General features: G+C 35.8%; 2 protein-coding genes across 3 annotated transcripts; both read left to right on the forward strand.

Moving 5' to 3' along the window:
* The first annotated feature begins 806 nt into the window (after window positions 1–806).
* Window positions 807–16,106, forward strand: LOC111487545 (ubinuclein-1-like). 2 transcript variants are annotated; one of them, XM_023134993.1, is made up of 13 exons: window positions 807–1,319; window positions 3,056–3,142; window positions 3,283–3,369; window positions 3,499–3,575; window positions 5,520–6,126; window positions 9,022–9,121; window positions 9,220–9,329; window positions 9,774–9,857; window positions 10,449–10,574; window positions 14,091–14,228; window positions 14,316–14,363; window positions 14,799–14,900; window positions 15,343–16,106. In XM_023134993.1, the coding sequence occupies exons 1-13, from the start codon at window positions 1,059–1,061 to the stop codon at window positions 15,799–15,801; spliced, it is 2,286 nt and encodes a 761-aa protein (XP_022990761.1). In that variant the 5' UTR covers window positions 807–1,058; the 3' UTR covers window positions 15,802–16,106. The 2 variants fall into 2 exon arrangements, with proteins under 2 accessions (XP_022990761.1, XP_022990762.1); XM_023134994.1 differs by having other exon boundaries at window positions 808–1,319; window positions 5,523–6,126.
* An 805-nt stretch (window positions 16,107–16,911) lies between these two features.
* Window positions 16,912–23,524, forward strand: LOC111487544 (NAD kinase 2, chloroplastic-like). Its single transcript, XM_023134992.1, is given in 9 exon segments — window positions 16,912–17,097; window positions 17,099–17,299; window positions 17,995–19,929; window positions 21,062–21,183; window positions 21,282–21,423; window positions 21,513–21,737; window positions 21,876–21,950; window positions 22,809–22,910; window positions 23,113–23,524. Coding segments are annotated over 9 exon segments (3,054 nt in total). The 5' UTR covers window positions 16,912–17,049; the 3' UTR covers window positions 23,317–23,524.
* The last annotated feature ends 754 nt before the right edge of the window (window positions 23,525–24,278 follow it).

Raw genomic sequence — 24,278 nt, forward strand, 5'->3', positions numbered from 1 at the left:
GTGGAAACTAATTTAATTATAATTAACTAAAATAATTACATTAATTAATAAAAATGCAACATTTTGAAACATAGAATTAAATAAAAATTATATTTAAAATTAAATCAGATATATATATAAAATATCCTCTAAAAAGTATGGGCGGCTCTTTTAAACCATGTCTATCAAATATTCATTTTCACGTATATGGTATGAAATAGTACAACCTTTTTTTAAGGTCACGCATCTCTTCTCATACGAGCTCAATACCAGCGTTTGTATATCGATTTAGGTCATTGCTATCAATACTCGAGTATGACGTTTTATCGTATAATCGGGTTCAAGATAAAGGAAAAAGTAAATTTAGTGAGAGAGTATGTAACACTTATGTCAAAAGTAACAACTAGAGCAAGAGAGTTGTATCAATTAACAGTCTCTCAAACATATAACATGAAATATGAACATTTTCTAAAACTCGAGCTCGAGTTTCTCAACTTTTAATTGTGATCACGTAATATATATTTTATCTATTGATGCACGGCAACATTGGATTTTTGACATCGATATCCGTAAACATTTTTTTACATATTTTTTAGTTTTAATACAAGTTGAAATGAAGTTTATAAGAATTAAAAAATAGACCTACCCAAATTATTATACCACAATTTAGTTTTATGATTTTATTTATAGAATTCTATGAATTAATTATAATATTTAAAATATAAAAGACTAAATTCTAATTTTTAGAAAAAAAAAAAAAATTGTAATAAAAAAAAGAGGCAACTTTGAACTCGGGTGCGGACCTAACCGGCCGAATACCCGTCCGTCTCTTTCGTTCCCTCCTCCTAGAGTCTCAAAGCTTCTCTGGAACGAACAATGAGACCATTTATAAGCCTCAGTTCGATGTGCAGTTAACAAACTCAACCTTCTAAATTCTCTACCGCCTCTCAATTTCTCTCTCATTCGATTTGGGTTTCCTCTACAGAGGGTTATGTCCCTCCATTTGTGCTTTCAGCGGTTCGATTCTTTAATTTCTGATTGAGCAACCCTAAATTCGTCGAACCGGTCATTGTAATTCCATGGAGGAGGAAAAATTTAGTGGCGGCGCCGGCGGTGGAGCTCGCACTGGGAATGGTGGTTCTGGTGATTTGTCCAGAGCTTCTTCTTCCTTTCTGAAATCGGGGGACCGGCAAATGTTCACTGTGGAGCTCCGACCGGGAGAGACCACCATAGTTTCGTGGAAGAAGCTTGTCAAGGATTCCAACAGGATTAATGGAGTGAACACTCTGCCTGTACCTCCAGCCAACCCCATCCCTGCCGTCGAGTGTCGCATTGATCCGGTGAGGACTTTGTTTTCACTGTTAATGTATTAGATGCATAATGCTTTTTGTTTATTGCTGAAGTCTAATTTGAATTACCAGAGCCTTTTTTTAGTTTTGGCATTGCTTCGATTTTATGGCACTTTAGTTGAAGAGTTCATTGCTTGCAATTTTATTTGGGAAAAAGCATGGAAGTAAGTTTAAGTGACTAAACAACCTGGGAAATGATCCTTCAAGCAAGGTTCTTGAGGTGGTTCAGAATACTTCTTTAATACTCTTATGGGCAGTGCGTTAGAACTTCAATAGGTCTATTTTTCGTATGAGATGGTAAAAAGATGTAGAACTCGGGTTTGCTCTACATACTTCCATGTCTTGTGACGCAGTGACCAAAAAATTTAATGGTCTGAGACTGATGCAAAGAGCCTTGGGAAAACTCACGACAAAAGGTTAACAAGGGTTGCTCATATGATTGTCTTTTTCCTCGCCTTCAGGGCTACCCTACTGATCATTGGCGTGTCCATTCACTTGAATCACAAATTCATATTTATGGATTTCAGTTCTACAGGCTATTGTTAGGAATTATATCAACCTTGGTTTTATCAAGGTAATGCGAGAAAATTTTTGCTGTCTGTTATCGGTCAAAGTGCTGCAGATTCGATATCCTCATGGCTTACCTGCTACAACTGATTCTTTAAAAAAATTGCATGATCAGCTTTTTTCTGAATTGCATGCATCCATTGTACAAGCAAGCCATAGGCGAGCATGTGTGTCTGACATGGTCAGCATCCTATTTTGAAGCATGGATAGGACTCGTATAGCGTTCTGTTAGATGCCCTTCGTGAACATCTGTTGCACGTCCAAACTAGAGGGCTAATTTATGTGTATTTATGTATGTACATACTTTTTGATTGAAAACAAATGTTGTAGGAAAATGAATCTTCTTGGTGAGCAGAGGGGGACTGATAAACTCCAAGTGAGAAGATGCAATAATTGTTTTTGTATTTTGTTTCATTCTTTAATTTGGATGAATATAACAAAAACTAATGGGCAAAGGACTAAAGTAATGATTTTTTATTGATAAACGTGTTTCTTCCTATATGCAGCATTGCTTGCGCAGTTTGATATGAAAATTTACTTTCTCATTTGATATTAAAACACTGATAGATATAATTAATTCATTTTAGACTTTATAAACTTTTCTTACAAGATGTTGCATTGTTTCAGACATGTAATTGATTTATTAAAGTTCTTATAGGTATGGTATAACTCAACTGTTTTTCCATTCACAATGTGTTTTAAGCACAATTGTCATAACTGAAAGGAAAATTCTGGAGCATGAAAATCATTGACACGTGTTAAAATATACACTTGTAGAACACAATGTATTTGTTTAAATGTTCTAATAGGCGTTGTATGTGTCATCTGTTTTCAGTTTGTTAATGTATTTTCCATTAGAAAAGGGCTGATAGCCATGTATATGTTCGATATGTATTTCTTTTTTTCCTTCTTTATTTTTTTCATAAAAGAAAATTGTTCGTTGGCATGTCTTTATCTTGATATGTTTGTTACTTGTGTAATTCCATCACGTATTTTTTTATTTTTATATTATGTCTGTTTGTTTTGTTTATGTTCATATTCATTCGTTTTAGATGTCCATCTATTTATTTACTATTTAGGATTTAGGGGCTGGTCTTTAAAGTAGCTGAAGACAAAATGATCTATAAATCATGAAGTGCTTGCCTTTTATTTTTCATTAGGGACAATCAATTGAAGATGAAGTGAAAGATGCAACAGCACCAAATCGTTTTAATGCTGTTATTGAGAAGATTGAACGCCTATATATGGTACTTTTCCTTATTAACAGTATTAGTGTTTTTTTTTTTCTCAATTAATATTTTGTTATACATCTTTTGCATCCAATAATCAAAGAACCATTAGATTGTTCGATCTCATGGTTACTAACTTGAGAATTAAAATTTCATAGGGTAAGGATAGTAGCGACGAGGAAGATTTAATTCCGGATGATGATCAGTATGATACAGAGGACTCATTCATTGATGATACCGAGTTGGTTGGTTTCTTTCTGTTGCTCGTATGGTTTTGTTTGTCCTGTCTGCAATGTAAATTACATTTTTTCCCCTTGAGTGTGTGATGATAATCTTTTATATGTGGTGATTATTGTTGACTACTTTTTCTGCAGGATGAATATTTTGAAGTTGATAATTCGGCAATAAAACATGATGGATTTTTTGTTAATAGGGGGAAGTTGGAGCGCATGTGAGTTTCTGACTTTGTAGACCCTTTCTCTATATTCCAGTTTTATGATTTGTTAGTAATAATTTTTTTTTAACTTGTTAAGTCAACTATTTTGTTGGATTTTTTTTTTTTTTTTTTCTGCTTAAGTGGTTGATGATAGATAGCACGACTGTTTTCTTCTGTTTGTGAAATCAAATTATGTAGCTTCAGAAGGTTACGATTCTTACCATGCTTTTATTTTGGAAGAATGTAACTTGTGGACTTGGTATGTGTTGATCCAGTCAATCTTGTTGAACTTGTGGATTTGGTGGCAGACTGAGGCTCTGGTTCTCAGTGGTTGCCTGGGAAGAAATGTTGGCAGGGCACATACATTTCATTCCATGAATTAAAATACAACGTTTTAAGGTTCTAAATGTAGTTCTTTCGGCAGAGCAACAACTCCTGGATGGTCTTGAGCTACTTGTGGAAGTTAAATTTCCACTTGCTTTGTGCCCAACATCTCATAAAAGAAAGAGTAGGAAGGGGAGAGGGGCTAGTTTTGAGGTTGTGGACCAATTTTACCACTATTTAAAAATCATTGGCTAAGATTTTTGGCGAAATGGTGAAATAGGACTCTGACCACTGTATTGCTTCAATCTTTTGTAAGGCAATGAGAAGATTGGAATTATAGTGTATCATCTATGTGTTTGAAGTAACCTGCTAAAATTTTCATATATCTATCTTGGAAACCAGTAATGGGTACGCTTTGAATGGATGATTGCTCCCTCTCCATATTCCTATGATATGGAAATCATTGTGGAATTTGAAAAAAGTTTTAGCAGTGAGATTAGCATCTGGTCTCAAGGTTTAAATGGATAGAAAGGTCTCTACCTACAAGTAATAAGGATAGAATGTTGTTCGCTGAGAATAGTCAAGGTGTGCTTAATTGGCCGAATTACTTATGCCAACTTGAACACGGATCTATGTTTCTTTTGAACTTGATTCTACATGATTAGATATTTGAATTTTTAGAAGTGGATTTTTATTGTAAATTGGCTACTTTCAAGCCTAACTAAACAAACCAATTTGCGTTCCTTGTTGACAAAGTTCACTTGGGTTAGTAACTTGAAAAAGTTAGGGTCTACTGGAGAAAAAAGTGCCAAGAAGAATTCCCTTCACATTTTTTGTCGAGTCTATTGCAAAAAAATTGTTGCTGTTTGAAAGCTATTCAGGAGAAGTATGACTAGGTTATGGCATCTTCTGGCTTATGCCTTGAGGAAAATTGACTCATTAGACAGATGTAACGATGCCAAAGGTGGGAGTTTTGATGTAACCATCCTCTAGGTTTATTTTCTCCTAATAGAAGATCCATGTTCAAGTAGCCCAGTTGGTCAGTCAAGCAAATTGATCAACTGAAGTAGCTGCTATGGTTGTGCCCACGAAAAAATATATCTTACCTACCTATATGTTGATAAGCTTATAGTTTGTTAGAAGGGGGAATTTCTGTTTGTGGGACCAGGGGAACGTCTTTTGGAAGATAAGTGGCTGCTGACTTGTATATATTGAAATTAGTTTAGAGAGGTATTGGGAATTCTATTCTGCTTTTCCTATATCAAATGGGTTTTCGGTGTCAATTCGTCTGCCAATTTGATTCAGTTTTTAGTTGGTCCACTTTTATGATCGAAAGCTCACCTCATTTGGGTTAATGCTCTTCTGAATTATGGTTGGAACATAATTAGCGATTTTTTTGAGAGAAGTGCTTAGCTTGGACATTGCGTTTTGATCTGGCCAAGATTAATGCTTCTCTTTAGTGTTCTTTGTCTTCTTCTCTATCGATCTCATTGTGGGTGTGTAGTTTCAACCTCTTGCGTACAAGAATAATTTTATTTTATACTTGAATGTTGGAATATTGAATTTTGGGATATCATTTTTTTAGTTCGCCTTTTGGAATTTTCTATGCTTATTTTACTTCTTTTCTTTGCGAAGAAGTGAACCAGCTGGACAACCTAATCAACAATTGAAGAAAAGGCGCAGAAAGGATATAGAGAAAGGACATCCTGATAACCATGATGCTCGCTCATCAAATAAGCACACAAAAGTGGGAAAGACAACTGCGGGAAAGAGTGCACTGATGGTTGCAAAGAGTTTTTCCAATCTGTCTCAAAACATGGTGGTCACCCATGAACATCATGATGATGAAAAATTGCAGAATCAATTGAATATGCCCGGACATAGTGGCAAAAAAAAATCTGGTGATCCAAAAATGATATTGGACCCTTCTCCATCTTCAAAAATTTACAATGGTGATACCTCTACATCTGTAGCAGAAGCAAAGGACATTGATCCACCAAGGCCTGGTGTTTTACCATCCAAGAACGTTGTTAGCAAATTGAAAGAGTCATGTGGGCCTTCTGATTCCTTACAACAGAATGTGCTTGAAAAAAGTGCTCTTGCACCATCCAAACCCCAACCTGGGAAACCGTTGAATAGCACGGATGAGATAGATTTGTCAGTTCAATTGAAAGAGAAACAAAGCATTCGTGAATTGCCAGACATCAATTTGCCAGAGGGAAAGTATTCCACACAAACAGCAGTAAGTTTTCTAAAGTAATTAAAATGATGATCATTCACCATAAAGTACTGATTCTACCGTTGTTTATGAGAATGAATCATTTTCTTTACTAGTCTTTGACAAACTTTCTTTTTGAACTGTTCATCAATTGAATTCCTTTTGACTCCCCCTGGAGTTGGGGTGGGTGTTTGTGATTCATGAAACTGGTCTTCTTAGTTAAATGTATAATTTTTATTGAGAAGGTTCAACTTCTTTACTCTGTTTCCTTTCCTCTATTAATAAGAATATGATTTGTGATTTAATGGATGGGAAGTTTCTTTTACTTTTCCAATTAAGGGTTGGTTTGTTCTATACTCATTTCTATACAAATTTAAGCATGCCATGTTATATACGGGAAGGAAAAGGAAAAACCCAAGGGGGAGGCTAGTTGGTTTTTTTTTGGATGAGCTGGTGACCGGTGATTGTATCAATTGGTGAAACTCAAGATATATGTTATTATCTGTTTGATTTCCTGGAAATGAGCTAGCTAGCAAGGTGCCTTTTGGCATGAGTTTTGCATCGTGTATTAATTGTTTTTGGCATGTTTTTAACTGAATTAAACCAATGCAAATTCTGAACTTTCACTGAGTTTTCATAACAGTCCTCAGTCTCTATTGTTTTGATATGACCTTTATCTTTGGTTAATTGTCAAAATTATTTCTTACTGTTCTCCAAAATAATTTTCAGATTTTATAGCATCATTGAAGTTTTGGTTTTTCTTATAAAATATACTAAACTTAAGAATTTAGTTTTTAACTTGGAAAATTGGAAGTATCATAATTCTCACTTGATTACCTAGCGGTACATTTTTTTTTTGTTTCTTGAAAGAAACACGGGAGATTAATGTTTGGCGTAGTGACATGTCGTTGTTAGGCTTCTGTCAGGCTGTGATTTTAAAGTGTGAAACGCATGGAAGCACAATAATATTTTGTGGGCACAAAAGAAGTGAGAGCTTCATAGAGCTAAAATGTTCAATACACTAAGTATATACGTAATACAAATTTACTTCGATATCTGCTCTATAGGTTGTATATATGATTCCTTGAGTTCTAAACATGCACATAATATTATAAAATTAGAATGAAGTATGCAATAAAGATAGTTAAGAATCAGTTTAAAAAGAACGAAGATATATGGTTAAAGATGAAGCTCTTATCATTTGTCTGATTAGGGGATGCATTGGTAGCCCCTGTTTTGACCTCTTTTGATAACCCTTCCTCGCTTTCTTTGGGTTTGTCATCCCCCACTGATCAAGAGGCAGTTCAGGCTGTCAATGTCCTTTCTATTATTTTTTACTAGGTGACTCATTATGGGAGAAAGGATTCCAAGCTTTGGGTTTCGAAGCTTTCAGATCTCTTGCAGCTCTTTCTCATATCCTGTTTGCCCCTTCTTCCTCAGGGAGCCTATGTGTTCTACTTTTTTTTTGCAAGGTTAAAATTCTTAAGAAAGTAAAATTCTTGCCTGACAAGTTTTGCATGTGAGAATGAACACTATGGATCGTCTTAAGAGGTTTTAATTCTTTTGTTTGTGGCTGCAATTGCGTGTTATTTTCAGAAAGTAGGAGGACCTTGACCATCTTTTATGGTGTGCCCTTTTGTTTGCTCAGTTTTGGAGTCAGTTTTTCACCTTCAGGATTGTTTGGGGTCATAAAAGAGGGTGTTGTTCTATATTTGAGGAAGTTCTTCTAAACCCTCCTTTTCACGATAAGGGAAGAATCTTGTGGCAGATTTGCTTCTTTGCCATTTTGTGGGACATTTGACTTGAAAGGATCAGTAGAATCTTTAGATGGGTTGAGAGAATCAGGTAGCAACTTTGGGAGGTGGTTAGATTTAACTTGCCTTTGTGACTGTTTGTTGACTGCGCATTTTATGGTTATCACACTGGCATCATTCTTTTGTATTGAGTTCCATTCATGTAATTAGCTTTGGGTTTTTGTTGGTGGACTTGCTTTTTTTTTTTTTTTTTGTTTGCTTTTTTATATTTGTTTCATTTTTATATTTGTTTCATTTTTTCTCTGTGCCAGTTTGGTTTCTTATGAAAAAAGAAAAAACTGTTAAAGTTGAAGTTTAAGTACAATGAGTACAAAATTTTAAAATCCAACTATATGATCACATTGCAACATGCGAAGGCCTAAAACTTAAAACTGTCACTTATTATGTCTTATCATCATTTTCTCCCATCATTAGGCCTATAGGTGTTCACATTTTCCTCTTTAGTTTAGTCTTATTTCTATTTTCCTCCACGTCTACCAGAGTAAGAGGGCATACCTCAAGTGAGAGGTCGAACATAAGTGAACAAATAGTTTATTAAAATGTTACATTAAGCAATAATTACACACTTAACGAAGCTTGTCAATCAACCTGGCTTAAGTGTGCACAGTTTTTATCGCTTTCTTACACAATGCTCTAGATGACATGAGCGTCGAGTAGCAGCTAGCAACTTTCTATCATGTTTCATGCCTTGTAAAAATATATTTTGATTAGTTCAATCTCTGCATTTGAGTATAGTTGCTTTGGAGATTCTTGATCTGACATCCTCTTATTTTCGCTATTATGAGGCTATAGAATGAATCTTCTGCTGTTTGTTTCCCTGTTTGTCTAGTGTGGTGTGGCTTGTTTCGTTTGGGAAAAAATGTACAAACTTTTGAATTTTTTAAAATTTTATCATTGGCCTCTCCTTTTGTAGTTTTGTTCTTCTTCATCGGAGGATATGTTGTCATCTTTCCCTTGCAATGTCTCTCTTATTAATGTAATTAGGCTTTCTATTAAAAACTCGTACTTCTGTTTATTTATCATTTCTTGGTATTATTGCAACTTTGCACATTTTATTTGTGTATCGTCTCGACCCTAGCTTCAAATTTGTGGCGTCACCTTGCAGAAAACACCATATGTGCACAAAAAGGACGGTTCTAGTGTTAGACCAAAAAGCTCCCTGCTAGAAAAGGCTATAAGAGAGTTAGAGAAGATGGTTGCAGAATGTAAGCTTACTTTTCATTTGCTGTGTCTAGTTTTTAATTCACTTATGGGACTTCTTTGAGATTTATCTAATTATTCTTTTTATGTAAAAATCTTGCAGCTAGGCCACCACTTACGGAGAATCCAGAGGCAGACAATGCATCTCAGGCTATCAAAAGGAGATTGCCAAGAGAAATCAAACTCAAGCTTGCTAAAGTTGCTAGATTAGCGGTATGTTGCTGTTGTTGTTAATTTGTTTTTAGCTGTTGATGTACATGTCATTGAGACTTATGGGGTGCATGGGATTGCTGCTAGGGATGTAAATAGTTTTGCTTCAGGTTGACTTTGGTCTCCCTTTCCGACACAAAGTGGAAACAATATGCATTGGCTTGTTAGAATTTTTAATATCAGTAGGAGAGTACAATAGGAAACATGAAATATAGTTTGGTTTAATTTTTATTACTTGTTAGCTTCTTCCATAATTTTTGTTGCAATATTCTTTGTTTTTCCAACTTGTTGGCCATTTTTTCCCGATTCCCATCGTGCATACTTTTTCTTAGCAACAAACAGGCATACGCATGTTTGAATGAAGTGCCTATGATCAATCATACAAAAGTTTCTTTTTATTTTATGTTGAATACTGAAAGGATTCTAACTTTGTTAGTTATTTAACAGGCAAACCATGGGAAATTGTCAAAGGGGTTGATTAACCGACTTATGAGTATTCTTGGTCACTTGATACAACTGCGAACTCTAAAGGTATTGCTTTCCATTATAGAATATAAGGATATGGTGCTTATAATTTCGTTCTCTTTTCTTGGCTCCTCTTAGGGACTCATCATCCATGAGGCTGTTTAGGTGGTTCTCCTTTTTTATTTATTAAATTTTTATTTTTATAACATACATATTCAACGTTGAATTGGACACTAGGGTCCTTTTGTTTTTATAATATCACACAGGTACATGGAATCTATTCAATTTAACTTCAAGATCTTTGCTTCCCAGATTAATTATTTGTTAAGCTTAATTTATTTTGTTTTTTCCCCATAAATTAATAAGTGGGTTGCGTTTGCAAATTTGAACTGTGTTATTGTGTTTGAAACTATGCTTGTATTTTCTGATGGTGACGAAGAGGGTTATAGACTTTGTGCAGCAGCATCTCAACTTTGTAGTTGATATTTGTCACAATTCTAGATTCTAATTGTATTTGTAAACTCGATGTAGAGAAATCTGTTTTATCCTTTTTTTTATTCTGTGGAAACTGCTCCTATCATATTTTCAATTTGATTCGATATTATTTTGCTGCTTGTTGATCTATTTCATATTTCTACATGTAATATCCTATTGCAGAGAAATTTAAAAATCATGATCAATATGGGTATCTCAGTGAAGCAGGAGAAGGATGGTAGGTTTCAGCAGATAAAGAAAGAAGTTGTCGAGATGATTAAAATCCGGCCTTTGTCTATGGAGTCCAAGGTATTATATTTCTGAACCCTTTACTTTTTCCTTGGTCTGCCATGCATAACACGTTGCTTTACTCCAAAGATGCACGTTTGGCAGGCTGTGTAATTGGTTCACCCTAGTTTCTTGCTCTTTCTTTTAAGCCAATTTATATTTCATAGTTGCTCATATATTTTGTCATAAGAAACAAACCTTTCATCAAAGGTATAGAAGAAAGGTAAAAAAAAAAGGGTGAAACCATTCACTCAAACAACAAGGGAGAGTGTAAAAAAGCCGTCCAATTGGTCAAAATATAAGAGTATCCTGTGGGAGCATGAATAATCTCTCTCTCTCTCTCTGCCAAAATGACTCTGTGAAAATGGTTGGTGTTACCTCAACTTCAACAAATCTGAAGTCTAAAATTGTTTTTTTAAATGCTTCCATTTTTTAAACTTGATTTTTTTAGTTGATATGTATATTGATTTAAACGAACAACAATTAGAAAACTCCAACTTGACATATGAAAGGAAAATAAAATCCTTAGGGGACTCAAAATTCCTTATTTCATCATGGAAAACTCTCAATTCTCTCCATCTCAAGCTCCTAGAAAGTTATAAATGAAGTTAGTCCAAGATGACATACAAGATTACTTAGACAGAATGAAGTTGCTCATTAAGGCTTGGAATATTAACTAGCACTTTTGTAGGAGTTGATAACACCATCATGTACTCAGGAGTGTCCTTATGTATTAAAAAGTAGCTTTATGGGTGTTCTCTGATTAAAGACATATTTGATAACTCCTCTAGTAGTTCCTCCTCAAGAATTGGAACATTTTCTGGGATAGTTTTAAGGTTTACAACTCTTGAAATGGATCAAAACCTCTAGTTGCTTTTATTTTTCTCGACTAAAAATACTGCACTGGAGTAAGGGCTGGTGCTTGGTGCGATCCATCCTATTGCCAACATATCTGGCGTCCCTGATCAAGCATTCAATCTCCCTATTTTGAAAAAGTAATATCATGATCTCCAACTAACATCTGGTTCGAGGAAGGCTTGTAAGGGGTAGGAACACATGGACAAATCATTGTAAAATCCATGGAAAATCTCTTCCATGCTAGTTTTTCCACTGCAACTTAATCTAGCTCTGATCACAATGAATTTTATTAGGGTTCTGCCCTTCAATAAACTGTTCATCACAGATGTCAAGTAAACCTGCTATTTGGATTTCTTTCTGTGACCTCTTAAAATTACTTCCTCTCCAATTTTACTTCATTATCAGCTTTCTTCAGTTGACTCTCCAATCTAGGCAACCATTGTCCTACGAGAATATATACATTTCGCAGGGATAGTGGTAAAAAATTTCTATAACTTATAGTTCCTATAGCGTCAGGAGCACTGATTGAAATATCTACCCTGTAATAGGAGGTCTTGATGGTTGACCGTTCCAATTCTTGCACGATCTCTCCAAAGATGAAGTTATGCATAGTCTCACCAATTATCTTTGATCGCATTTAAAACACTAGCCTTTTTTTGTTTTAAAAAATAAATATAGTGAAAAGAAACTAATGCTTTTAGATACAAAACACAAGCCTTTCTCTTGCTGAGCTTGCAGCTTACCTTTCATTAATGTTTGGTAGATTTTTTTTGAACAAAATACAAAACTTTACATTGTTGTAATGAAAAGAGGCTATTATTGCTGAAGATACAAACTTCAGAAAGGGTGGAAAAAAAAAAAAAAACACAGAACAATAAGAATAAAAATAATTACAAAAGAAAAATAATGGCATACCAGTTAAAACTAATATCATGTACAGAAAAATCAGAAAAAGATTTAGAAAGAGTGCACCAAGAGGAAGCCTTTAAGCATGGTGATTCGTAAGGATCTGTCCAAGGCAACAACTTGTCTTAAATTTTCTGATTTCTTTCCATCCAAAGTTCTGACAATAAAAGCTCTAATCCCATTAATCCATCAAAGTCTTGGTCTTGAAGCAAACGGAGGACTAATAAGAAGCCTTCAATGTTTGGTTTACTTGATCTTGTTTGCTAATTACAATTTTCTCTATTACATTGGATCCCTAGATCGAGGTGCAATCGATGTCCAAGGTATGATATATAACCCATAGGTAGCAAGTAGAAGCCTTTAATGTTTGGTATACTCTGATCTTGTTGGCTAATTACAATTTTCTCTGTTTTTAGGGAAAAGGGATGTCTGAAGTCTCCCGATCCTTCTTGGCAGTTCTCTTTTCATTCTTTCTTTCATGTCATGCGTATCCCTTCTCCTTCCTTGATTGCCTTTGTTTTCTCGTCTCTTTGGAAGGTTAAAATTCCAAATAAGGTCAAAGTTTTCACGTGGCAGGTTTTATTTAGGAGAATTAATATCTTGGATCCTGCCAAAGACATTTTTCCTTTGTGTTCTTGTAATGATACATTCTTTGCCGGAGGCATGGGGAGGACCTTGATCATTTGTCGTGGGATTGTCAGTTTGCTAATTTTTTTTGAGTCTCTGTTGGATCTCGTTGGGGGCTTGGGATAAAGATGGTAGATCAATGTTGGAGGAGGTGCTCTTGTATCTTCCTTTTAGGGTGAAGACAGTTTTGTGAAAAACTTGCATTTTTCAATTTTGTGGGGGTATTTGGATGAAAAAGAAAAATAGAGAGGTGGAGAGATTGGGTGGAGAGGTATGGGAGGTGGCGAGGTGGCGAGGTTTAATATTTTCATATGGGTTTCAGTCGCTAGATCTTTTTGTAGTTATGAGTTTGGTCTTGTTCTTTTGGATTGGAGTCATTTTTGCTGTAAGGTTCAGGCTCCTTTCATTTTTTCTCAGTGGAAGCACGGGTCTTACGAAAAACAGAAAAAAATCTCTCATTTATTGCACCAGCATTTTTTTTATACATCCCTTATTATTCTTCTAGAATATGTATCTAAGGAGAGGCCCATCAGATTTCGAAGTAAGGTTCATTCTTCCAGTTTTAAGGGCTGTTTGGGAATTAAGTTTGACAGTTTTAAAGGCTGTTTGAGAGCTAAGTTTTAAAATTATCGTTTGAGAAGTTTAGTGAGACATGTTTAGACTAGCTTTTGAAAAGTTATTTTCGTCACTTTATTTTATTTTGCAAGGGTTTGTTTTCTAGAACGATTGAGGTTATTTTTCCTTAAAAAATCAGAGTTTCTGCATACTAATTTTAAGTGATGTAAATTAACTTTGAGCATAACAAACCCCAAGTGATTCTTTCTCAAAATTATTCTGCAGAACATGATTACCTTTCTTTAAATTATTCTGCAGAACGTGATCACCTTTTTCCAAAATTAGTCTGCAGACAAGCTATTGAAAAATCCCTTGATTTCAGTCTAATGTAGATCATATTCCTATCGGGCTAATTTATATAAGTTTGGGGTTTGTTGACTATTTAGTAATAATTTTCAACTTGTCTGCAGTCAAGGCATTAGTAAGCTTCCTAGCAAATTCCTGCCCTCACATATGTAATGCTAATTTTTAGTATATATATCTTTTAAGACGATTTTCATTTTACATTGTTAATAGAGTATCATCTTTCAGGCAATCGAACAACAAACAGGAGCACTTCACGATATCCGTGAACTTGTTTCTGAAGAAAAAGGAGTTCCGAGAAAGAAATTTGCTATGGATCCTGCATTGGAGGACAAGATTTGTGATCTCTACGATCTGTTTGTTGATGTACTGCTTCATGTTCCGAGTGACCTTCGACTGATTTCTTTTCTGATAAGCTTTAAACTTTCTTACGTCTCTTCTTTGTGATTCTAGGGACTGGATGAGGATGCTGGTCCACAAATTAGAAAGTTGTATGCCGAGGTAATTGTTCTCTCATTTGTTCTTCAATTTCTCATGTAGCTATTTATTGCTGATTGCTGCCTCCATCATTATGCGAAGGGGGTATGAGGATTTTAACAAGCGGTCTCAAAACATGTCACAGAAGCAGTCAGTTAGTTTGTTTTTCATGGATGCTTAGTTTGTCACTTAAGTTCAATGGAGTGGTTTCTTATCTAATAGAATATTTTTGCAATTAAGTTTTCTGAACTGAACTACTTTACACGCTCACATTGTGTCAGATTAATTAATTGCCCGTCTTTTTTATCAGTTGTGTGTAGTATCTCTCAAGTTTTTTGAACTTTCTTCCCAATATAATGTCAAATCTTCCAATTTTAGTTATCGCTCCTCTTCTTATCAATATCTTAGTTTTAAAATCGTGCTTCCTTTAACTTGTGTGATTGGCTATCATCTTTGCAGCTTGCAGAATTATGGCCAAATGGGTTCATGGATAATCATGGGATCAAACGTGCAATATGTAGAGCAAAAGAAAGGCGGAGAGCGTTGCATGGTAAACACAAGGTAATGTAATCTCTCTTTCTCTATCATTCCCCATTTAAGCTATCAGGAAATTTTGGGAAGTTCTTAGAATGGCAGTTCATTCCCTTTCTCTATAATTGATTCGGAAATGAGACACTTGCCTCTTATTAGGGGCATGTAACCATTAGTGGACAAATTCTTCTATTTCATTGAGATAGAGTTTGGGGCTTAAAAAGCTGGTCGATTCTTCCCTTCGTTCTTTTTATCTTAGACATCTCACTTGGACTGCTATGAATTCTTTTACGATCTTATATTGATGCTGAATACCGACCCAATCTCGATAAAAAAAAGCAAAAACGTGCGAATTATGCCCATCCACATTGTGTTGATATTCTATGAACTTAAGATCATAGTGTCACGTTTCTGGATCAATATTAGCTGTTCCATATAACGTTGTTTTTTTGCACTCACTTCAATTTTGTAGGATCAGGAGAAAGTCAAGAAGAAAAAGATATTACCACCTAGAGTAGACGAGACTGTTAGAACCGAGGTCAGTTCAGTTGCTCGAGAGCGATTGGCCCCTGAATCCGTTTTACAGCCAGCCCTAGCAACCAAGCCTGTATCTGTTTCATCAGCTACAATGCCCCAGCTACCAAGTGCTTCCATTAGTGTTGGAAATTTAGAAAGGCTAAAATCCGATAAGTTGAAGGGAAGCTCAAGCAGTTCCCATGAAGATGCGAGAATGGTGGACGGTGCGTTAACCAAGAAAAAGGCTAAGAGGAGGGCAGAGCTGGAGTTGGATGAAACTCATAATTTTCCCGAGAAGGCGCCCGTCCAACACGGAGACGAAAAACACAAGTCCATCAACAAGCCAACTGCCAGTCTTCCTCACAAGGCAAACATTCAATCAGCTGCTCCTCCAAGTCTGGAACAGTCGAGCTAACTTGACATTACTTCCCATGAGTCTAATCTACACCATAATAATGTTCTATCATACATCACCATTCTCATTCCATCCCACAAAATTTTCTTCCCCTCTCCCTCCTCTTCTCTTACTCTCGGGTTTCATTTATCGACCCGCGAAAAGCCAACGAAAAAAGAAGCCATTTTTGTAATTACATGTTCGTGCATTGGGTTTTCTGGATTAGAAGAAATGTATCTTAAATTAGGGAGAGCTGAAGTAGCAATTTTATTTGGCAAGTAGTCAATTTGATGAAGGCCCTCTTTTCCCCTCTCTTAAGCTTCAAATTATTTGTTTCTCCAATTTTTTAGCCTTATAGACTGTTTAGAGTTTTCATGCCATAAAATTCCAGTTTTAATGCTTGAATCTTACACTCGATCTCGAAGAGTCTAGATTATCGACAAATTGGCACGTATAATTCTTTGATCAATTAATCTATGACATAAGAGGCAAGTATATATTTTGAACTTTTATTTTTTTGTAGCCATTCGACGTGCTTGTGAATACTATATATTTTTTTTTCAATTTAATGTCTCCAAATTCTATTATTAATGTGACGTGTTATTTATTAGGAGTTAACAATATATTTCTAATAATTTATATTTTTTTTGAGTATAAGTACATAATTACTTCATAAATAAAATAGTTTAATTATACTAAAATTAATATCGAAGACAAAAAAACTCGAGGAAGGGAACATATGACCAAATATAAATCAAATCGACACTTTTATTTATTTCATTAAATAATTTTCATAATTTTTTATAATGTAATAAAAAATTTGGTTGACTTACCAATTATTACTAAAAAAAAAAAAAGAAATTATTTTTTTGTGTGAAGAGAATATAAAAGGAAGAAATAAAAATTATTCTCCAATTAAAAAGTGAGAGTCTCTAGAAAGTGCCAAACGCCTAAAATCCACTGATTAAAAAAAAAAAAAAAAAAAAAAACAAATTNCAATTAAAAAGTGAGAGTCTCTAGAAAGTGCCAAACGCCTAAAATCCACTGATTAAAAAAAAAAAAAAAAAAAAAATCAAATTTCCGGAAAAAGAAGATTGCTAAAAATACCAACCACAAAAGAATTCAATGAAATAATCTGAAATCTGAAATCCGACACTACCCGCCATTTTTCCCCAACGAGTTCATCCAGTCGTTTTCTCTTCATCCTTCTTCCACTATTCAATTCTGAAAATCGGAACAGAGATACACAACGAGCTCACCAAACTGTACATGTTGTTATGTTGCTTCGTGTGGCACTTGGACGCCATCGCCGTCGGTTATGAATCGCTCTTTACCAGCCACCGTGATCCATTCCTATCCCTATCTTTCCCCTTTTCGTCTTCTCCTTCCTTCCTCTAATAATGCCAGATTTCTCGGCTTCCAATTGCACACATGGAGGCGATTCAGGAGGCGGCTTAAGTTTGCTGTCACTGCGGAGCTCTCCAAGTCTGTATCCTTTAATTCTGCCTCCGAATTTCAGGTCTCTTACTTTAATTGCCTATTGTTCTTCTAATTATCTTTCAGTTTCGTCGTGCTTTCGATTAATTGGCCGAGAGGGTTGGAGATTTTCATTTCTTTGTCTCTGTGGCAAAGTGATTAAGCATGATGCTGTGGCAATGAGTTTGTGTTACTATCCTTGTTTTTTTATTTGATGCATAATCCGTTGGTCTTCTTAGTTCTTTAGCATTTGGAGGCTCTCTGCTAGTTATTATTATATACAAGTTTGCTTGGAATCTTGAAGGTTAGTAGAAAATGGCGTATTTATCAAAAATGAAGTTCGGATTTTGCTGTTTCATACAATAAATCAGCTACAACTATCTTCTTGCTGCTTCTGGCACCTGGCCTCCCCCACCACTGTCGAACTTTATCCACATCGTCTTTGTAGATCGAATTTTCCTGCTTATTTAAACCAATGAATGCCTCCTTGAGATGACCCTTAATTCGCTTTTTATATATTTAGTTCTGGTGAACTTGAGCAACTCGTTCAGTACTTCATATGATGTTTACAGTTTACAATTGCACGTTCTGTTGTCTTATGGTATGATTTCATTTTATCCTATTTTGTATTTGGTCGTGTAGGGAGATAATAGTCTGTTTGATGATTTTCGTTTTGTGTTTTAACATTACCCCTTTGATTTTCGAATGTAAGCCATTCCCATTTTTTATCTATTACAGTTATCATGGATGGGTCCTGTTCCTGGCGATATTGCTGAAGTTGAGGCATATTGTAGAATCTTTAGAACTGCTGAGCGACTTCACTCTGTGCTGATGGATACTCTTTGCAATCCTTTCACTGGTGAATGTAGCGTTTCGTACGATGTTACTCCAGGGGAAAATCCAGTAATTGAGGATAAAATAGTGTCTGTACTTGGTTGCATAGTATCGCTTCTAAACAAAGGAAAGGAGGATGTACTCTCAGGAAGATCATCTGCCATGAATGCTTTCCGGGGTGACAATTTAGATGCAATGGAGGATAATCTTCCTCCACTTGCTGCCTTTAGGAGTGAGATGAAAAGGTGTTGTGAAAGCTTGCATGTTGCTCTTGAAAACTTTTTGACTCCTGATGACGACCGGAGTTGGGATGTATGGAGGAAACTTCAGAGGCTGAAGAATGTCTGTTATGATTCTGGTTTTCCTAGAGGGGAGGATTATCCCTGCCATACATTGTTTGCCAATTGGAATCCTGTTTATCTACATAACTCCAAGGAAGAAGTGTCCGCCAAAAATTCTGATGTGTCCTTTTGGAGTGGTGGTCAGATAACAGAAGAAGGTCTGAAGTGGTTAATTGAGAGAGGATTTAAAACGATTGTTGATCTTAGAGCAGAGACAGTGAAGGATATATTCTATAGTGCATCCTTACATGATGCTATTGGTTCGGATAAAGTTAAAGTGATCAGGATTCCTGTTGAAGTTAGGACTGCACCAACAGCGGATCAGGTCGAGAAGTTTGCATCGTTGGTTTCAGATGGCAGCAATGGGCTGCTCTATCTTCATAGTAAGGAGGGCGTGTGGAGAACATCGGCCATGATATCTAGATGGAGGCAATATGCGACTCGCAGTGGATCACAGTTTGTCTCTAATCAGACAATTGTTCCAGCCGATATTCCCCTTGGAGACACCTCTCCCAAATTGGTACAAAATCCAAATGGAGCAAAAGAATCTCTGGAAATTTCTACAGTTGAAAAAACATCTTCATGCGATGAAAACAGTCAATCTTTGCTGCTAGAAAGTGCTGATCATCGTTCAATTAACAGAAAAAATAATGCAGAAGCTGATAAAATTTTTCAGAATGAAAATGGAGCTTTCAACGGGGCTATTCCTACACAAGATCTGACATCTTTAAGAGCAGATCATAATGGGGAAGAGCATCTGTCTCAATTTAGTGTTGCAACTGACCCTTTGAAAGCTCAGATTCCTCCATGCAATATTTTCTCAAGAAAAGAAATGTCCAACTTTTTCAGGACCAAAAAAATTTCTCCTCAAAACTACTTGCACCGTAAAATGAAAACAAATGAAAAACGGCCACCTTCTACGGAGTTACCTATGAGCAGAGTTCAAAAATTTAGTGTTGACAATAGTGATCTTAAATCTGGGCTTGTTGAAGCAGGAAACACTAATGGTAGGCCAACTGTGAAAGAGACGTCCTCATCGACTCATTATTTATCTACTACAAATATGAGGTATGTAAATGGTGATAGTCATGTATCTTCCAATCCTGTTCATAATGAACTTGGAGTGGATGGAAGGAATCCTCTGATGACTGAAGCCTCTACTGCTGTTGGAGATAAATTTCAGTCTAAAGCAGAAACAAACAGCTTAAAGAGCAATGGTCAAGCAACTTCAGTTTCTAGCAATGATGAAATGAAATCTGTCGAGGGGAATATGTGTGCTTCTGCCACTGGTGTTGTAAGGGTGCAATCAAGAAGGAAAGCTGAGATGTTTTTAGTTCGAACAGATGGATTCTCATGTGCCAGAGAAAAAGTGACCGAATCGTCTTTGGCCTTTACTCATCCTAGTACCCAGCAACAGATGCTCATGTGGAAATCCACTCCTAGGACTGTATTACTTCTGAAAAAGCTGGGTGAAGAGCTGATGGAAGAAGCTAAAGAGGTAACATAAAGACTGAACTTGGAATCTCGGAATATACCCGTTCATTTTTAAAATGATTTATAATTTTACATGGAAAATTACATCCCTAATTGTTAAGGGAATGGTGAACTGTAGGTACTGTTGGTATACACATTCAATCGAACTTATAAATGTATAGGTCCTGGTTATGTCAGAAAATAAGTGGAGTTCGTGCGTTTGTTCTTACTTTGGTCTCTTCTTTTTGTTGGACTCTTCATAGTCGAAGACCGGAAAGTACGTGAAAAACCATGAAGAATACTTCGAAATTGTTGGATTTGCTAATTACTAATGATTGTAGTTATTTGTTTGTAAATATTAATTGTCAGATCTTTTGTCTTTATTGTTATTATTTTGTTTCCATAATAATAATAGGTTCTCTTTGTATAAGTGACACATATTTGCATATACAAAATGTGAGATCCCACATCGGTTGGAGAGGAGAACGAAACATTTTTTATAAGGGTGTGAAAACCTCTCCCTAGCACACGCGTTTTAAAAATCTTGAGGAAAAGTCTGAAAGAGAAAGCCCAAAGAGGACAATATTTGCTAGCGGTGAGTTTGGGCTGTTATAAATGGTATTTGAGCCAGACACCGGGCAATGTGCCAGCGAGGAAGCTGAGCCCCGAAGAGGGGTGAACACGAGGCGGTATGCTGGCAAGGACCCTGAGCCCCAAAGGGGCGTGGATTGGAGGGTCTCACATCGATTGGAGAAGAGAATGAATGCCAGCGAGGACGCTGGGCCTCGGAGAGGAGTGGATTGCGAGATCCCACATCGGTTGGGGAGAAGAATGAAACATTCTTTAAAAGAGTGTGGAAACCTCTCCCTAGCAGATGCATTTTAAAAACCTTGAGGGGAACCCCGAAAAGGAAAACCCAAAAAGGACAATACTTGCTAGCGGTGGGCTTGGACTATTGCTCAAAATCTTTTATTCTCTAAACTTAAAGTGAAATAAATCAAGCATGACAATTATAATATTGTGTTTGTTCAATTTAAGGCTTCCCAATATTCATGGAGGACTGTTGTGAAACTTCAAATTCTGACCTGGGATGTTTCTCTTTCATTTGTGATTATTTCCTGTCTATTTAAACATTACCTTTTCTCTCATCTTTGCAGGTAGCCTCGTTCATGTATCATCAAGAGAAGATGAATGTTCTTGTTGAACCTGACGTACATGACATATTTGCAAGAATTCCAGGGTTTGGATTTGTCCAAACCTTTTATAGTCAAGACACCAGGTACTGCATTTTTTCAATCTTAAATATGATTACATTGATGTACTAGTCGACGTTTTCATTTTCAGGGATTTGCTTATCCTGTTGTATGCTTAGTGCAGTGACCTACATGAGAAAGTTGATTTTGTGGCCTGCTTAGGTGGAGATGGGGTTATTCTCCATGCATCAAATATATTTAGAGGTGCTGTTCCCCCGGTTGTTTCGTTTAATCTCGGCTCTCTTGGATTTTTGACTTCCCACACTGTAAGCTCTTTGACTCAGGCTTTTCAGATTCTTTTGATTGACTTCAACACTAATTATTATTTGTTTGATAATATTACTTTTTGATACAGTTTGATAGTTATAGGCAGGACTTAAGACAAGTCATTCATGGAAATGATTCACTGGATGGTGTCTATATAACTCTAAGAATGCGTCTTCAGTGTGAAATTTTTCGAAATGGCAAAGCTATTCCTGGAAAGGTATTTAATATTCTCAATGAGGTTGTTGTTGATCGAGGCTCCAATCCGTACCTTTCTAAAATTGAATGTTATGAACACGATCGTCTCATAACAAAGGTGGGCTTCCTTTTCGAAAACTAGTCCAATTAATATGTAGATCATCACATTTTATCTTCAAGATTGATATTATTAAAACCATTGGCTTGCAGCCACCAATTATAAGATGGTTACTTCTTGTGTGAAAATGCATTTCAGGTCCAGGGCGATGGAGTTATTGTGGCCACACCTACGGGAAGCACTGCTTACTCTACTGCAGCAGGGGGTTCTATGGTAAGCTAATGTTTTCGTCTCACGCATGCAATTGATTTTTACCGACTCGAAAGATTTTTTTTTTTCCCTCAAAACTAATTTATATAAATCTTGGTTTTATAAAGCATTATGCATTGTTGCTTGTACATTTGGGGTTTCTTTTTACATGCCACATTCTGAAGTAGTGGCGATATGTATGCATAATGGAAGCCGTAGTTCTTGATCATTGAGAGCTTGGATGAAATTACTGATTTGGCTAAGTTTAAAATCATACGAATATGATTCACATTTTTTACTTGTGATGCATGAAAATGTTTTATTTTATGACTGGTTTTCGAAGTGTTCGTGCATCTTATGCAGAAATCTTAACATATCTCGTGTTCTTTCCCTTGTTAAATTTTCCATACCTTTTTTTCTTCTTCTTCTGGGATTGCTGTTTTCATTATCCAAATTCCAACTGCAATTAATGTCATTATGACGCTTCCTTGTTGTAGAAGATGATTTTGTTTACCTCGTTTAAGTGATACGGCTCTGTATTTCTTTGAAAATATAATTCTTTTTCTATAGAGGATAAGTTTATTTACTCGTAACGTTTGTATTTCTTGGCAAATTTACTTCTTTATATGTCATACAGGAAGTTGTTTGATTAGAAGGCAAGAAAAATGCCGAGTGCGCTTTTAGGACATACTTGGGAGTGATTTTAAAAAGGTTAAAATTATATCATCATTTTTATGGTTGGAAAATCGCGTTTAAAAGTATAAAATCAAGCATTAAGTTGATTTTCAACGATTAAAGACACGTTTTTTTGAGTGACTGATTTTTCCCAAACATGAAACGAAGTTATTATGCATTTTGAGCTGATATTCTTCAATGTTGCAGGTGCATCCGAATGTTCCTTGCATGCTTTTCACTCCAATCTGCCCCCATTCTCTCTCATTTAGACCAGTTATACTTCCCGACTCAGCACGACTCGAGTTAAAGGTGATTCATTTAGAACAATGCTATCGAGTATCGATACAGGCTCGTGTTAATTCATACATACATTCCCTTAAGTTCTTTAATCTATAAGATTCAAATATCTCCTCGACCTCCAATTACATATAACGCGACACAGGGATCAGATGCATACTTCTTTAGCTTCGCTTATCGGTTTAACCATGGATGACTCTACTTGTATTGACAGATTCCCGAGGACGCCCGAAGTAATGCGTGGGTTTCGTTCGATGGAAAGAGAAGGCAGCAACTCTCAAGAGGAGATTCTGTTAAGATATCCATGAGCAGGCATCCACTCCCAACAGTAAACAAGTCTGACCAAACTGGTGATTGGTTTCGCAGCTTGATTCGGTGCCTGAACTGGAATGAAAGGCTTGATCAGAAGGCCCTTTGAAGCCACAGCCATAGCCACACTTTCAACTTCATCTCTAATCAATGAGGTTATGTAAATCACTGTACAGATATAGAAAATTTGGTCTCTATAGTAAATAGTTCACTTTCTTTTTCTCATCAAAAGTGAAAGAGAAAATGGTTGTATACTGTCATTTGATAGAAATTAGAATATTTATTTTTTAATGGATATTAAAAAAGATAAATCAATTATAGATTTCTTCATCTGTCTCATGGAAATGGTTCTCAATCTATGCTGTTGAATCTTGCTATCGGGCGCCTGCGGTTGATTCAAGTACCCTCAGAACCGTTCGAAGGTTGATTCAAGTGCCCTCAGAGCCGTACGAAATAGTCGTCTGTTATACAGCTCATTAACTATGCCTGGGGTGGGATACCTATTATTCGTCGGCGGCCCAACGCACCTCTGATGTTGCTTAATTACGAAAGAAATTCTTTCTTCATCGTGAGAGTTCCATCGTTTACTGACAAATCTAGATCATCTCTCATCATTAGCTGAGCTAAAGTAGATTAGTATGACCCGCTTGATTGATATGAAAAAGATGCACTAAAAAAGACCTCCTATACCCTATTATCAAGTGATCGAGTTTAGTCGGAGTTTACTCTAACATTTAGACTATTTTGGGGTTAGTTGATGACGAACTAAGTTACTATGAAGTTATATTGGTTTCTAGGTTAAGCTATATAATCTCGATCGTTTGAATTCTCCTCTAAAAAAAATTGTATTATTCTAATAATTGTATTGATTTAAATTATTTTAAAATTTTAAATCGCCTCAATAAAATAAAATAAAAGATATTTATATTAATAAAAAACCGTTGCTATCTTGTTTGATTTTAATATTTTTATTTAGAGAAGTTTTATATATTAATGATTTTAAAATGAAATTTTAATGAAAGATCTAAATGGATTTATAAAATTGTTTGATAATTAGTTTGAGGGAAGAAA

This window comes from Cucurbita maxima, unplaced genomic scaffold (genome assembly GCF_002738345.1).
Source record: "Cucurbita maxima cultivar Rimu unplaced genomic scaffold, Cmax_1.0 Cma_Scf00012, whole genome shotgun sequence".
NCBI lineage: Eukaryota > Viridiplantae > Streptophyta > Magnoliopsida > Cucurbitales > Cucurbitaceae > Cucurbita > Cucurbita maxima.